At 52.8% G+C, this 15,118-nt stretch overlaps 1 protein-coding gene and 1 long non-coding RNA gene across 3 annotated transcripts in view; both read left to right on the forward strand.

Annotated features, from left to right (window-relative positions):
• Positions 1 to 574: 574 nt before the first annotated feature.
• The window catches only part of RNF144A (ring finger protein 144A), a 115,701-nt gene continuing 101,157 nt past the window's right edge, over positions 575 to 15,118 (forward strand). The window contains exon 1 of one of the 2 annotated variants that reach the window (XM_038560700.1): positions 575 to 694. In XM_038560700.1, coding sequence (XP_038416628.1) covers positions 682 to 694 — 13 coding nt within the window. In that variant the 5' untranslated portion in view covers positions 575 to 681. The remainder of the gene's footprint in view (positions 695 to 15,118) is intronic. The other variant, XM_038560699.1, reaches the window with a different exon arrangement.
• LOC111090471 lies at positions 5,436 to 8,976 on the forward strand. The gene is made up of 2 exons (XR_005371993.1): positions 5,436 to 8,065; positions 8,159 to 8,976. It is a non-coding gene; the product is annotated as an uncharacterized LOC111090471 (long non-coding RNA).

The raw sequence follows: 15,118 nt of genomic DNA on the forward strand, positions 1-15,118 counted from the left end.
GAGAGTGCTGCTGCGCGGGGTGGGTGCTGCTGCGCGGGGTGGGTGCTGCTGCGCGGAGTGGGTGCTGCTGCGCGGGGAGGGTGCTGCTGCGCGGAGCGGGTGCTGCTGCGCGGGGCGGGTGCTGCTGCGCGGGGCGGGTGCTGCTGCGCGGGGAGGGTGCTGCTGCGCGGAGCGGGTGCTGCTGCGCGGGGTGGGTGCTGCTGCGCGGGGCGGGTGCTGCTGCGCGGGGTGGGTGCTGCTGCGCGGGGAGGGTGCTGTGCGCGGAGCGGGTGCTGCTGCGCGGGGTGGGTGCTGCTGCGCGGGGCGGGTGCTGCTGCGCGGGGCGGGTGCTGCTGCGCGGAGTGGGTGCTGCTGCGCGGGGCGGGTGCTGCTGCGCGGGGTGGGTGCTGCTGCGCGGGGTGGGTGCTGCTGCGCGGGGCGCGGCGGGGGCGGTGCCGCCCAGGGAGGGCCTGGGGCCTGGGGCCTGGCCCCGCAAGGACACGTGGTGGTGAACCGGGCGGTGTTGGGGCGGGGAGCCGTGTCCTGAGGTCAAGGGCGGGGCGCGGGGTGAGCCGGTGGAGCCGGAGCCCCCTGGAGGGAGGGGAGGGCCAGGGCTGCTTTGTGAGGGAGGCTGTTGAGTCAAAGCCGGAAGGTGGGGCAGGTGCACCTGAGGCCGGGGGCGCTGCCTGGCGGATCGAGGGGATGGGAACACAAGGTGTGTGCAGGCTTGGGACCTTTCCCATGCCCCGAGCTTCCCTTCCCCAGTGCTCGGATGAGGGACCTGGTCCTTTGTGGTTTTCTAGTGACTTTATGGTGTTTGTTCTTTATTATTTTGTAAGGCGTGCAAAGGAAATTTGAGTGCAGAGGTCAGATGGGAACAAATCGTGGTCTTTGAATTCCAGGCTGACTTCGGTCTGGATCCCCTGACAGTGGGAGCCCTTGATGGTGGGAGCCCTTGGTGGTGGGAGCCCTTGATGGTGGGAGCCCTTGATGGTTTTGGAGGAGGAGGGGGAGGAGAGTGAGCTGAACCCTGCTGTGTGCAATTGAGGGGGTGCTGTGCAGTGTGCTGGGTGCCACCCCTAGATTCCGACCCCACCCCACTTCCCACCTGCTGGGACTGAGCTTCCCCCTGTACCCCTTATCAAAGGTGGGGCATGGCTTGCAGACCTCAGGAGAAAATGGGATGTCAGTAACCTAATTTCCGTGGGATGGGGATTGTCCAGATCCAGCACAATTGGAGTCTGGAAGTTTACGTGTTTAAAGGGGCCCCGATTCTAGTGCCAGGAGCCCTGGAGAACTAAGGACGGGCGGGCTCCGACGCTGCGGGCCGGGCTGCAACTATGGGCGCCTAGTGTGGGCGCCCACAGGCGGTGCCCAAGCCGATACCGACACGCGGAAGCACACTTTCAGCTGCGTGTGCTTGATAAGTGTATTGGGTGCCCCGGGTTTCAGAGGGTGTGTCATTCCTGCATCCACATCCGCACTAGAGGATGGTGCTTCTCTTGTGGACTCCGTGCGGTTTGGGGCTTGGAAGGGACCCCACACACTCCTCAGTGGAAGCCGCTGACGTTTAGCGGGTGAGCTTGGGGCTCAGCCAGAAGCCGGGAGCCACGTCGCCTGTTTTTCCCATTGTGGTTCGTAATTTGGCTCTGCTGCCTTCTTTTGTTCCAATTTCTCCTCTTTGAGGACCTTTCTCTCTGGTGGTGGAGACAGGAGGAGGCCCGCCCTTGCAGACTGAGAGTCACAGAGATAGGTGGTCACTGCAGCTTCCTAGCTCAGCCCGCTCATTGTGACTTGGAGAGGAGAGAGGGCAGGGACCCCACCCCGGGGACCCCCACATAGGCCGAGGCTGGCCTGGGCCCGGCAGCAGCTTTCCCGACTGCCTGCCGGCCTTCCTCCTGCTCTGGGCTTGGGCTAGGGGAGGGGAGACACATCAGCTGCTCTGGGGGTCTGCTGGCCTGGTGGTACCCAGGATGACACTGAGGCCTCCGCCGCTAACTGGGCATCCGGCTACGCAAGACCGCCCCAGGCCCCCAGGTCTCTGGGTGCAGGATTTCAGAGGGCGCCAGAGACGATGAACAGAGGGGATTGCTTCTGAGGAAGACAGACCCTCTTCGTATTCACTTGGGTAGCTTCCCGCCTTGGCGATCCAAGAGCGGAGTTGAAGGTGCCTTACGACTAGGAAAGTCACTTGAGGTGATCATTCTCGGGACCAGCCTCCTTTGTCCTTCGTTTCCTTGTAGCTGACACACATGAATAGCTTCTCTTAATTAGATGAAGAAATTAAATTGCAGCAACTGTTTCTATAGCTGCTGGAGATTGGTCCGGAAGGACAGAGCTTGCGCAAACCTCTGACCGGGCTGTGTGACCCAGGGCAAGTGTCTTCACCTCCTTGGGTGGCGCCAGTGGCTTAAACTGTGAAAGCCAGGTGTTGGCCTAGCTGGTTCCCAAGATCCAAAAAAAGCAGTTGCTGCTTTTAAGATCTTTTTTTTTTTTTTTTTTTTAGGAGAATCAGCATTGCGGGATAAGGTGCCAAATGCAACCAGTTTTATGGACTTTTGGAGAAGAATGTCTTCTCCTACAGAGGATGTGTTGGGAGACAGGCTTTGGAGGGGGTGGTTCTTGGTGATGAGTGTCCATCTTCCTCCGTTCCTGGAATCTGACACCTGCCTTGGAACATGTTTTCTGGGTGGCCTATAGACTGAGAGCTGGGCCTCCTCTGAGGTGCAAGTTTGACAAGCTGGACGTGATGTTAACAGAGGAAAATAAGTTCCCTGGATGGTGGGAAGTAGCGTGTCAGCCAACACTTAGATTTGCCCCAGGAGAGGGAGGAAGCAATGGTTCGTAGTCACTTAGGATGCCCTGTCACTGAGTGCTGCTCATCGGGCCCTCGCCCAGGAACCCAGTTCTCGTGTAGCCCGCGGGACGGGCGCTGCGACGGTCCCCACATCACTGAGGAGGGAAGGGAAGCAGGGCGTGGCTGGGCTGTCCGAGGCCGTGCACGTGGTGAACACTGAAGCCCGCGTGGGACTCCGAGTCCTCGGCAGAGGATCTGTTCTGTGACCTCGAGGAGGCCACAGCCTGGGGGTGGAAGCCAGCACATCCACAGACAGTCCTAATGATGGGGTTGGTGTGCCCAGGGCAGCTCCCGGTGGAGCCTGTGATGCCAGCGACTTGAAGGGTGAGTCCAGGTTCTCCAGGCCACTTTGGAGGCTCAAGGTCAGACTCTGGGCCCCGGGAACAGCCAGCAGGAGCTGGGCGTGGGCCGGGAACTGGGAGCCGGCTGTTGTACAGGGTCTTGTTCTCAGCAGGCTAACTATCTCGGAACACCGTCCAAACCCAGATTCCGGAGTGGAAAACGGTTGCTCTGGTTTCTGGTGTGTCTTCTAGAAGGTTCTCCCAGCGTGGGATTCATCCTTGTATAGTTTTAGAGCCTCCCCCCGGCCCCTTCACCCCCCTGCCCAGTCTGTGTGCTGGAGGAGATTCAGTTCAGAGAAGGTGAGTGGAACCACGGGCAGCACCCCGTGTTTTTACAAGGCAGCCAGCCACCTCTCCTGTTGCCTTCAGAGTCCCCAAGCGAGGCCAGTGTGACTCCCCGGGGCCTGTGGCAGCTGCTGCCTACTGTTCAGGATCCCCGAGCTGGGAGTCACCCCAGCAAAGTGCAGGCCTCCGCAGCTTCTCCCCAGCTGGCAGGGCTCTGTGGGCAGGACCCCGGGCCCAGACCCATAGAACAGCGGGGAGCTTCCACGGTGTCTGTAGTAGGGCTCTCGGTTACATGGGGTTTTGTGTCCGTCCTTGAACAGACACACCTTCTTACACCTCGAACACCTCTTACACGATTTCCCTGGGACTGTTTTTGGCTGCCAGGGGGTCAGTTTCCAAGCAGTTCTTTGGAACAGGGGGTGTCTGACTTTGGGGGGGGGCGATGGGCAGCATTTTAAGGCTCTGTGGAGGGAGGGGGGCTGTGTAGGCTGCATCAACCGTGGAGAGACTCCAGCCTGCGGACAGTGCGGGGCCCGTCTGCTGTGGTGTCTGCATCCAGGATGCGAGTTGAGTGGCTAGTGATGGGGTTGGGTGTGCTCGTCTCTACCCGCCTTTGGGGGCTGGCCGGTCTGCAGGCTCGTCCCCATTCCAGTACTTGCCGTCCCCACCACCCCGTCCCCGGTCAGGCTCGCCTGCGTCCCCACGGGAAGGGCAGCCTGCTGGGCAGAGCGGCCGGCCCTCTCCGCCAGCTTGTGGGTGCCGGGCAGTGTCCCCGTCACAGAAACGTGGGTTAGGCACCCTCTTCTTCCTAGATGTAAAATGTTCTCTTAAACGGGTGTTCTGAAGCCAGAATCAACACATATTTTTTGACTTTCTTGGGAAAGTCAAACTTTGTGTCAATCCCACTGTGGTCCCTCACCATCTCTCCAGAGACCTCTTGTCACTGTGCTGCTGGGATGCCCTCAGCTGCCCCCACTGCTTGTCCAATGACGAGCATGTCCCTCGGTCGAGTCTTCGGGATCCTTCATCGCTTGACCCCAGCCTGTCCAGGGTGGGCCTCCCAACAGCCCCCGAGCAGGTGCCCTGGAGCATTCTCCTGCCATCTCCGTGGGCCACATTCCTGGTGTCCCTTCCGGGCTCAGAACACATACCGTTTTCTTCTCAAAGCTGTAGAACTGCTAATGGGGACTTTGGGGTGGTCCCCTCCCCAGGTCCTGGCATCTTGCTGATGGGGCCCTGGGAATGTGGGAGCATAGGACAGAGCCACAGGCCTCAGCACCGGCCAGCCTCGTCCCCGCACCCCGAGCCCTGGCCCCCTCCGTCTCCTACCTGCCAGCTGGGACGTTCTCTGTACCAGGTGCTTCCATAGCAACTTTTCTCAAGACCTATGATTGCACTTAAAACTCTCGAATCTAATTTTAGCGATTTATGTAACTGATTTCCTCTCGTAAGCCCTACAAGGGTATGAACTTCCTCATTTTTGCGTTCCCTGAGCACCTATTGTGCACTTTAAAAAAAAAATATTTATTTATTCATGAGAGATACAGAGAAAGAGAGAGAGAGAGAGAGAGAATGAGAGAGAGAGGCAGAGACACAGGCAGAGGGAGAAGCAGGCTGCATGCAGGGAGCCCGACGTGGGACTCGATTCCTGGTCTCCAGGATCACGCCCTGGGCTGGCGGTAAACTGCTGAGCCACCCAGGCTGCCCTGTTGTACACTTTCTGAGTGCATTTTGGTTAAGTGATTGAAGATGAGACAGAGAGAGAGAGAGAGAGAAATTGGGCTCAAAAGGGAAATGAAGACACAGGATTCGAGCTCCAGGGTGATCTGAGCACATCCAGAGAGCCCGGTTCTCTCTTTGGGAGGTGAGTCCACCCACAGAGCAGTGCCCTGTGGGACCCTCAGAAGCTGAACGCAGTGCTGGTGGGGGTGTCGGTGGGGGTGGGAGGAGGGAGGCCTGGCCGGTCCTGTCCATAGACAGCAGACGCCGTCGGGTCCAGTGTCAGATGAGAGCGCTGTCCGGGCTGGCTGGGGCAGCTTGTGGCCCGGGCACTGTGCGATGCTGGGGAGGGGGAGGCTGAGGTGGGCCTCGTTCTGCGGTGTGCAGAAGGTGTGCGTGTCCTCGTGTGTGTTACGGGAGCTCTGGAGGCTGGCGTGAGCGTGTGTAGACTCGAGGCAGCTCCGAGCCGGTGTGCACGGGGCCCTGAGGCATGGGACCCGGTGCTGGGGTTTGTTCCTGCAGACCGTGAGTCCGGGCTGGTGGTCGGGCCCTCGGGGGCAGGAGCAGGCGGCGGGCTCCGTCAGCCTTACAAGTCTGGAGCTTTCTAACGGGAGGCGGAGGCGCTCTAGGCAAAGGGTGGTTGGGTTCCTAGAAAGAGAGATTGTCTGGGAAACACGGGGTGGGCCCTTGATTCGCGTGGTTCCTCCCACACAGGAAGCGGAGAGCCTTGGCTGCGGAGACCCGAGAGTGTGCGTGCAGAATAATCTGCAGCAGTCAGTGTTTTCTCTGTTTCTCGAGGGCTTGACGCTCTCCTTTGGTCCGTGGTGCCAGTGTCCATTCCACAGCATCACACGGGGGGTGTGTTCCAGAAGGAGCGCTGCGTCGGGAAGTGCGAAGGCTTGCGGGCGCCCTGGAGGCCACTGTCAGAGAAACACACAGTCCCTGAAAGTCACTTTCTGGGTGCCCCGATCGCCATATGGTACTTCTCAGGAGCCCCCTTCCAACACACACGCACGGGCACACGGGAGTCCCGGGATGACAGAGTTAGAAGAGCTTCTAGAAGACTTGGAGAGCGGGCGCCTTGGGATGTGGATTTGTTGGCTAAAACTGCCTATTTCTTCCTAATCGCTTGGCAGGCGAGGTGGTGCCAGTGCCTGGAGTGGATGAGACGGCGCCCCGCAGAGATCACAGTCCCTTCTTTCTTCTTTAGGTCTCAATGAAGCGTCCAGCACAGGCCCTGGGAACCGAGACAGTGTGATTGTGAGAGGCCAGCAGCGGGCGGGTAGGGCCGGATGTGGCGGGGAAAGAAGACAAAAAGGTTATCTGTCTGCGTTCCCTCCGCTTGCGGGACCCTAAGGCAGCACCTCCGTGTCAGGCTGCGCTGTCCTCCTCCGGGTCTGGGGCACTGACGTCTTCCCACTGCCCTCTGTCTGCATGCAGGGGGGCAGTGCCCTGCCCCCAGCCTGCCCCCCCCAAGCCAGGTCCCCAGTGTGATGATGTGATGACGCGGAGCCTTTGGGAGGCGTGTCGGGCACGGGGGGGGGGGGGCGCTCGTGAATGGGATGGGAGCCCCCTCGCCCATCCTGCCCGTGAGGACATGGCGAGTGGGAGGCCACCTGAACCAGACAGAGGCTGTCACCAGACCCCGAACCTTCCGGCATCTTGAGCTCGGACTTCCAGCCTCCACAGCTGTGAGATACGAGTGTCCGTTGTTTACGAGCCGCCCGTCCGAGGGGACGGTTACGAGGGTGGTTGGAGTGAACGAAGATAGGCAGTGACAGCTGGTCACCAGTTCTACGGGAGTTGGGCCTACTCTGTTGGTCACACGTGAATTGGATCCCCGGCAAGGACCCGAATGAGCACATCACCGATCCTGGGGGTTAGGCGTATCCAAAAGGGGACACAGTTCAGCCCGTAACACCAACGGCAGGCGCAGGGGTACACGATTGTACATGTTTGTATGTTGCTGTGTGTTTGGCTCACAAGGGAACGCTCACCAACGAGGGCTGCAAGAAACCAGTTGGCGTTTCCTCCGTGGCACTGGGAGGGGACGGTTGCCGGCACAGGTCCTGCTGCACCGTGCTGCTCACGAGAACTGGCTTCTGCTCTTGTTGCCCTCTGTCCTCCGCGTGTCGGCCTATGCCCTCATGCTGGGCACCCCGGGGTCCAGAGGGCTCACCACAACTCCCAGCTCACGGGTGTGTGTTGAAGGTGGCAAGAGAAGTATGTGTGTGTGTGGGGGGGAGTTTGGTGTCGCCTGCATCTGTCCTTTTGATCAGAGAACAACAGGCCTTTGGGGAAGCCCTGCAACGGCCTCTGTGTGTGTCCCATTGAAGTGGGCTTCCTGGCAGACCCCAGGGTGTGAGAAGCTGGGGGAGCCAGAGGCCATGGGAGCCAGAAGGACCGTCCTCACGAGAACTGGACAGCACGGTACGTGAAGCCAGCTGCCCAGCGTCTGCATGGCCAGGCTGTGCCAGCGTCCGTTGCCCTTGCTGGTCTCACCTGTTCTCATCTGGAAGGCAGGAATCCCCACGGGACGAGGTCCAGACCAGCCTGCGCATGGGTCGCGTGGCTCACGTGGCCCCGGTGTCTTGCCAGTGTCGCGTAAGCCCATCTGAGCCTTCCCTGATTTGTAGTTTTGGGTGCGGTGAGGAGCAGAAAATCACGTCCTGTCCTGTCCGTGTCTGTGTCCCCCTCGCAGCTGGCACGGAGCCTGGCACGGGGTAGCTGCTCCGTAAGTGTTTGCAGACCTTAACTAGGCCTCTCCACCCTTCACAGGCCTCGGGGTCCAGGAGCAGTCTCAGCCGTTGCTCCATCCCTTCTGTTCTTTGGCCCTTTCCCTTGGTCGACCTCCTGCGTTCCAAGGTGGATGAAGGGACATCCAGTGAGGGCGCGCCCAGGGACCCGGGGAGGGCAGGGGGCTGCTGAGGCCTTTCCAGAACAGGACGGGGTGTGGAGCTCTGTAATCCGCCGGCAGGTACGGACCTCTGCAGCCTTCGGCATCATGCAAGTTCCAGTTTCGCTCCAGTGAGGACGACCAGTAGGGACCCACAGCAATCCCTTGTCATCTGGCAGCGTCGCTCACCCTCCACTCCCTCCGCCTGTGAAATAGGTCAACATCTAAGGCTCACGCAGTTTATTAATGCCCAATAAATACCCACCGCGTCCTCAGCCAGGTCCTGGGCTGTGGAAGGTGCAAACGTCAACGCCTCAGAAGGAAGTGTTGTCAGTTTGTTCTTAAATGAGCTTGCCCTCCCCCGGGCAGCGGAGGGGCCAGGGGGCCAGTTCTTATCTGTTAATCCTTTAATCGCTCCCAGGACTCTTTCTCCTTTGGCCCAGCGCCCTGTTTCCTTCACAGTGACCTTGTTTTCTCTCCGTCACGGCCACGTGCGTGCTTGCGGGTACGGGCTTTCTCTGGGGGCACAGGCACGGGCACCGGCGTGGGCTGTGTCCTGCCGGCCTGGCACATGGGCTGCTCTCCCGGGGACTGTTTATCCGGCGAAGGTGGGACGTCTTCTGGCTACAACAGAGCAAACCCGACCAGATGGGCAGAGGGGAGGGCGTGTGGAGGGCTGCACCGTGCAGGCGGAGGCCGCTGGCTTCGCGGGTCCTGAGCCCTTCCACGGAGGCCAGTCCCAAGGGACCTGCTGTGTGTGTGGAGAAATGCACGGCCAGTTTCCAAGAGCTGGCGTGAAAACCGGTGTAAATGAAAGCAATCTCAGGAATAACATTTACATGATTACATGTTAACGTGATTTTATTTTACTCATTTGAATAAAATGTTACTAACATTAATTTCCCTTATTTTTACTTAAAAAAAAAGAAAAAGAAAAACGTGCCAGGGGCACCAGGGTGGCTCAGTCGGTTGGGCGTCTTGGTTTCGGCTCAGGTCATGATCTCAGGGTCTCGAATCGAGCCCCCGTCGGGCTCAGCGCAGAGTCTGCTTGAGATGCTCTCTCTCCTCTGCCTACCTTCTCTCTCTCTCTCTCTCAAGTAAACAGATAAATTAAAAAAATAATTCTATTTTTAATGTGCCAGAAAATGTGACATGAGGGACGCAGCTCACGTTAGATTTCCCTGCTGTAGGTTTCCCTGCCATAGTGCTCGTCTGCAGGGACCTGGCTGCCTATGTTTCTTTGGGGGTTCGCAGGCCTCTCGCCCCTGTGTCGAGGCCCCGCGTGGGCACGTAGGCTGGGAGTGGGGTCACCCCTGCCGGGCTGCACGTCCTGACGCGGGCCGTGTGCTCATCCTCGCTCCCCAGTGACGGTGTCTGCCGTTTAGCCCCGATGCTTGAGGTTCCTGCCGACTTGGCCCATTTGTGCACCTCTTCCCTGCAGCCTGTATTATTCGCATTCGGTGCTTTGAGGGACTGAGCTCAAGTCAGTATCAACTCAGAGGCAGGTATCCTTGGACTGTTTTTTTTTTTTTTTTTAATGTATAAAATGAGATTGGGTTGGGCAAACATATCATTTTAGTCTCTGGAATTTGCCATGAGTCTCACCTGGGCATCAGGTTAACTGCTCTAGGGCCTCCTAATTCCGCCCCCCCCCCACCCCGAGCAATCCCCCCAGTCTCTCTCCCAGCCCCCCGCTGTGGTTTTTCCTGAACACTGGCCTGTGGGGCTCGAGTCCAGGGTACCCACCACGTCTCCCACTCGTGAGCCCGGTGAAGGCCGGTTGCGAGGGCGCCCTCCTCCTTGAACCGTGGCTTTCCTAGCGGCTCCGTGCATCTCTGTGCTTTTCCCTGCATCTCCGATGCCTTCTGTGCTGGTCATCCTGCCAGCCGCCCTCCTCCGTCCCGGTGTCCCTGAGCAGCTCTGGCATTTTGTGGAGGACGTGGTACGGAGACAGCATCCTTTCACTCTCCGGACACAGAGGCACGGAGCCTACGGCCTAGGAGCTTTGCAAAATGAAATATTTCTAAATCTTGGAAACCAGTGTTAGCTCCAAAGTATTAAAAGCAAAACACCCAGAACTGATGTTAGCACGTGTCATATTTTGTCGACAAAATAGTCAAGAGAAACTCAAGGCACAATTTTATAGAAATTCTGGGTAACCTGAAATGAGGGCACTATTTACGGGGAAGCAAACATCCCTGACCAGGTCCTGCCCTCGTGCCGGTCCTGCCCAGCTCCTCTGGGCGGTAGAGCAGAGACTCAGATGCCCACATTTATTTGTCAGGCTTTCTTGGGGTGCATTGTGGCAGGCTGAGCTCCTGGGTGAAGAGCATGTCTAACTCCTGTCCCCAGCCCGGCACCTGGTAGGTACATTTAGCTTCAGTGCTTTAAACTTTTAACTCAACTCCCCGCATTTAAAAAAAAAATAAAATAAAATAAAGGACCTTCCGATCTGCCTGAAAGTTTATGCTTCTTTCTGAAGCGCCACCCTAGGGTGGTTTTTAAAACCCAGTGGCATCTATAAGCTGATCCCAAATGGCAAACACCCTGAACTGATTTGCTAACAAAAATAATCATCTGGAGGCTGCAAACGTAGTTTGCATGATTTTAGTTTAAATTGTATACAGATCTTTCCTGGCACGAACTCTCTGTGTCATCTGCTCCATACTGGCCATCCAGAAGTCAGTCTCGTGACAATATAACAACCATCATGTGATAATAAAATACTTGGGTGGCAAGAGCGATTTTTCTTGGTTAACATGAAATTGTTATTTAAGAGAATTTCTAGGAGGAATTAGGTAAAAGGAACATTGGCTGATAGGATGAAGGGGGCTCTGCTGCAGAACAGGAAGCGGTTAAGTATAAATCATGCTGGCTCAGCAGAAGGAATGCGTTTCTGGGCCTAAACGGGGTGGGGTGAGGGGAAGGGATGGCTTAAGGATAAATGCATGATTTTTATTTGCAACCACAAATACTTGAGACAGTTGCACTTTGGGGAATCTAGCTCAAGGAAATGATGCTAAACGTGGGGAAAAAGAAGGAAATCTTTATGCACAAATGCTTCTCGTGTGTGTGTGTGTGTGTGTGTGTGTGTGTGTGTTTAAATAACAGTCCCAAATGGAAAACATCTAAGTATGGTTAAGTAAATATCCTGCTCTAATTAGATATGATTTTTGGAGATTGTGGACATGGGAAAATTTTTATAATATATTGTGAAGTGAAAACAATTCTGAGACCCAGTTGCCTTGTATGGTGGGTCTTTATATTTTTAGAGATGGAGAGAGAGGGAGGGAAAGAGGAGGGGAGAGGAGAGGCAGAGGGAGAGGGAGAGAGAATCCAATGCAGGGTTCGATCCCCCAACCCCAAGATCATGACCTGAGCTGAGATCAAAAGTCAGATGTTTAATGAACTGAGCCACTCAGGCGCCCCTACTCTTGATTTTTGAAACTGTGGTTTTATTTTATAGTGAAATAAATGATCTGGGTTTTAAAATTTACTTAATTGTAAATTTTGCCCACCAACACACACAGTTTATTATTTCCTACACGACAGATACATATTTCAACAGATCATTTGACTGTATCTCCAGTGGTCATTTCGCTGCCTCGGCCTTGGAGAGGAATGGATAATGGACCAGGAGAAAGTGCTCCTATTATCCATAAATGAAACCAGCCCCCTGAACACCCCCAGTCTTCCTGCAGGGTTGTGTTATGTCACAGCTCTGCACATCTGACCAAGGGCAGCTCACATCAGGAGTGTGACAGCGTGGCCCATGGACCACGTCACAGCTCAGGAGTTGTGGGTCCGACTTGAGGGCAGCATCACTAGACCTCGGTGATTGGGGCTTCAAATCCTGCTCCACACTCCTGGTCCCACTGGGCCTTCTGCAAAGACCTGGAGCCTCTCTGTAAACTTCCCATTTTATTTTATCCATCTAAAACGTGAGACCAGTACTTGGATTACTTCCCTTTTGGGGCTTCTGCAAGGGTTAAAGAAATTGTGAATAAGAAAATTTAGAGAAATCGCTGGAGGCCCATCCAAAAGGCGGATTCGCAAGTGACCCTGTGGCCCTTTCACAGGTGTGAGACATGAGGAAGTGGGGAGCACTGGGGGACCTCAGGGAATACTGCCTGCTGGACCCAGATTCCATCTGGAAGACACTTCCTGGTTGAATAAGACACCAGTAGCCTTTCTGGTCTATGAAAACGGAATGCATTAGAACTAGGAAGGCTGCTACCCTTGAGGTTTTCAACTAAAATGAGGGCAGCCTAAATGAAATAATGCGTATTTCCTCCTTTTCCTATTTTTCTCTTTTAATTATTGTATAGCTATAGGTTTTCAGGGACGATGCCAGCACAGGTGGCATTGCTGGTAGATACAGGACAAGTAGACTGGCCGTGGGCTGAGTTGGCCATTGCTTCTTATGGAAGGTGCACACCCCTTCCCTCTTCTGTACCCATCTCACCCTTCACGGTTTTAGCCTGACTAGATATTTATCGATTTTTATGGATTTTTTCAAAGAACCAGGTCATGATTTTGTTGTTTTTCTTTATTGTTGTTTTGATTTCATTGATCTCTGCTCCAATTTTTATTGTTTTTTTAAATTTTTTAATTTTTATTTTTTTCTGCTTCCCTTGGGCTTCAGTTGCTTTTCTCTCATTTCCTAAAGAGAAAGCTTGAGGGGCTGACTTTAGATCATTCTGCTTTACTAACACATGCATTTAATACTACATATTTCCCTGTAAACACAGCTTTTGCTACATTGTACTCATTTTGATAAGTTTTACTTTTGTTTTCATTCAGTTCAAAATGATTTTTAGTTTCTTTTCAGACTTCTTTGCCCCACATGTCATTTAAAAGTGTGTTGTTTAATCTCCAAATATTTGGGGATGTTCCAATTTTTTTTTTTTTGTCATAGACTTATAGTGTAGTACCATTGTGATGTGAAAGCAGGGCTTATATGATTTCAGTTTTTTTTTTTTTTTTTTATTTGTTACGGTGGGTTTTATGGCCTAGAATGTTTCCTGGGAGCTGGAGGAATGTGTATTCTATTGTTATTGGATGGAATATTGAATTGTGTCAAATAAATCAAGTTGATTATTAGTGCTGCGTGGTCAACTTCTGCCTGCTGGATCTGTCAGTTACTGAAAGGAGTGGTGGTGTCCAGCTGTGATTGTGGATTTGTGTATTTCCTCCTGCATGTCTGTCAGTTTTTGCTTCTGTATTTTGATGCTCTGTTATTAGGTGCATATATGTTTAGTGTTATTTCTTGGAGAACAGACCCCTGTATCCTTATGTAATGTCCCTGTTTATCTCCAGTGATTTTCCTTGTTCTGAAGTTGGCTTTGTCTGAAGTTAACATAGCTCCTCTAGCTTTCTTTGGATTAGCATTAGCACGGTATATCTTTCTCCACCCCTTTACTTTTAACCTGAGCCTTCTTATTTACAGTAGATTACTTTAAATAACATAGATTTAGGTCTTGCTTTTTTTAGCCACTTTGAAAATCTCAGTCTTTTAACTTTTATCCAATATATTCAGACTGCTGATATTATTGAATTAATATCTACTGTGTTCATAATTGTTTTTTTAATATTTTATTTTTGTTTATTTATTTTAAGATTTTATTTTATTTATTTTAAAAGACTTATTTATTTATTTATTTGAGAGAGAGATACCAGCAGGGGAGAGGGGCAGAGAGAGCGGGAGAAGCAGACACCCCACTAAGCAGGGAGCCTGATGCAGGGCTAGATCCCAGGACTCTGGGATCATGACCTGAGCATAAGGCAGATAGATGCTTAACCAACTGAGCCACCCAGGCCCCTTAAGATTTTATTTTCAGGTAATCTCTACACCCAATGTGGAACTCAAATTTACAACTCTGAAATCAGGAGTCACATGCTCTACTCCTGACCTAGCCAGGTACCCCTAAAGATTTTATTTTTAAGTAATCTCTGCAACCAGAGATCAAGAGTCATAGGCCCCATCCTCTGAGCCAGCCAGGTGCCCTATAATTGTTTTTAGTCATTACATCTGTTCTTTTTTTTCCCTCCTTTTTTCCTTCTTTTACTGGCTTCTTTGCTTCTGAATATTGTATATAATTCTTTTTCGTCTCCACTGTTACTATATCAGTTAAACTAATTTCTAACATTTTTGGTAGTTGGCCTAAGGTTTGCAGTATACATTTGTTAAGCAAACTAAGCCCATTTTTAAATAATACTGTACCATTTGATATGTAATAATGTTACCTTAGAGTATTGCTGGGTCTTCTATCCCTTCCCTTATGACTTTGCTCATTCTTTTTTTCCATTGATCATAATCACACAATGCATTTCTGTTATTACTGTTGAAACAATTTTCTTTTAGATCAATTAAAAATAAGGAAAATAAAATAGAATATTTATTTTATTTTTTAAATGTTTGTTCATTCATTTATTTATTTAAAATAATCTCTACATCCAATTTGGGGCTCTAACTCATGACCTCGGGATTGAAAGTTGAATGCTCTTCTAACTGAGGCAGCCAAGCTTCCCCCAAAATATTTTATTTTAACTTCTTTTATTCCTTCTCTCTCTTCTTGTGGTTATGTTGATCTGGGTTTATGACATATCACTTTTCTTCTCTCTGAAGAGCTTTTAATATTTCTTGCAGCACAGACAGTTGGTAACACACTGCCTTAGTCTTTGCTTATCTGAGAGTGTTTTTGTTTGTTGTTTTTCTGGTCTTACTTTTGAAGGACAGTTTTGGTGGAAATAGAATTTTAGGTTGGTATTTTTCTTTCAGTGCTATAAATATTTCACTCTGCTCTCTTCTTGCTTCTATAATTTCTGAAGGGAAGTCAGACCTGATTCTTGTTCTTTTTTTTAATAATAAATTTATTTTTTATTAGTGTTCAATTTGCCAACATACAGAATAACACCCAGTGCTCATCCTGTCAAGTGCCCACCTCAGCGCCCGCCACCCAGTCATCCCCACCCCCCGCCCTCCTCCCCTTTCACCACCCTTAGTTCATTTCCCAGAGTTAGGAGTCTTCCATGTTCTGT

This window comes from Canis lupus, chromosome 17 (genome assembly GCF_011100685.1).
Source record: "Canis lupus familiaris isolate Mischka breed German Shepherd chromosome 17, alternate assembly UU_Cfam_GSD_1.0, whole genome shotgun sequence".
NCBI lineage: Eukaryota > Metazoa > Chordata > Mammalia > Carnivora > Canidae > Canis > Canis lupus.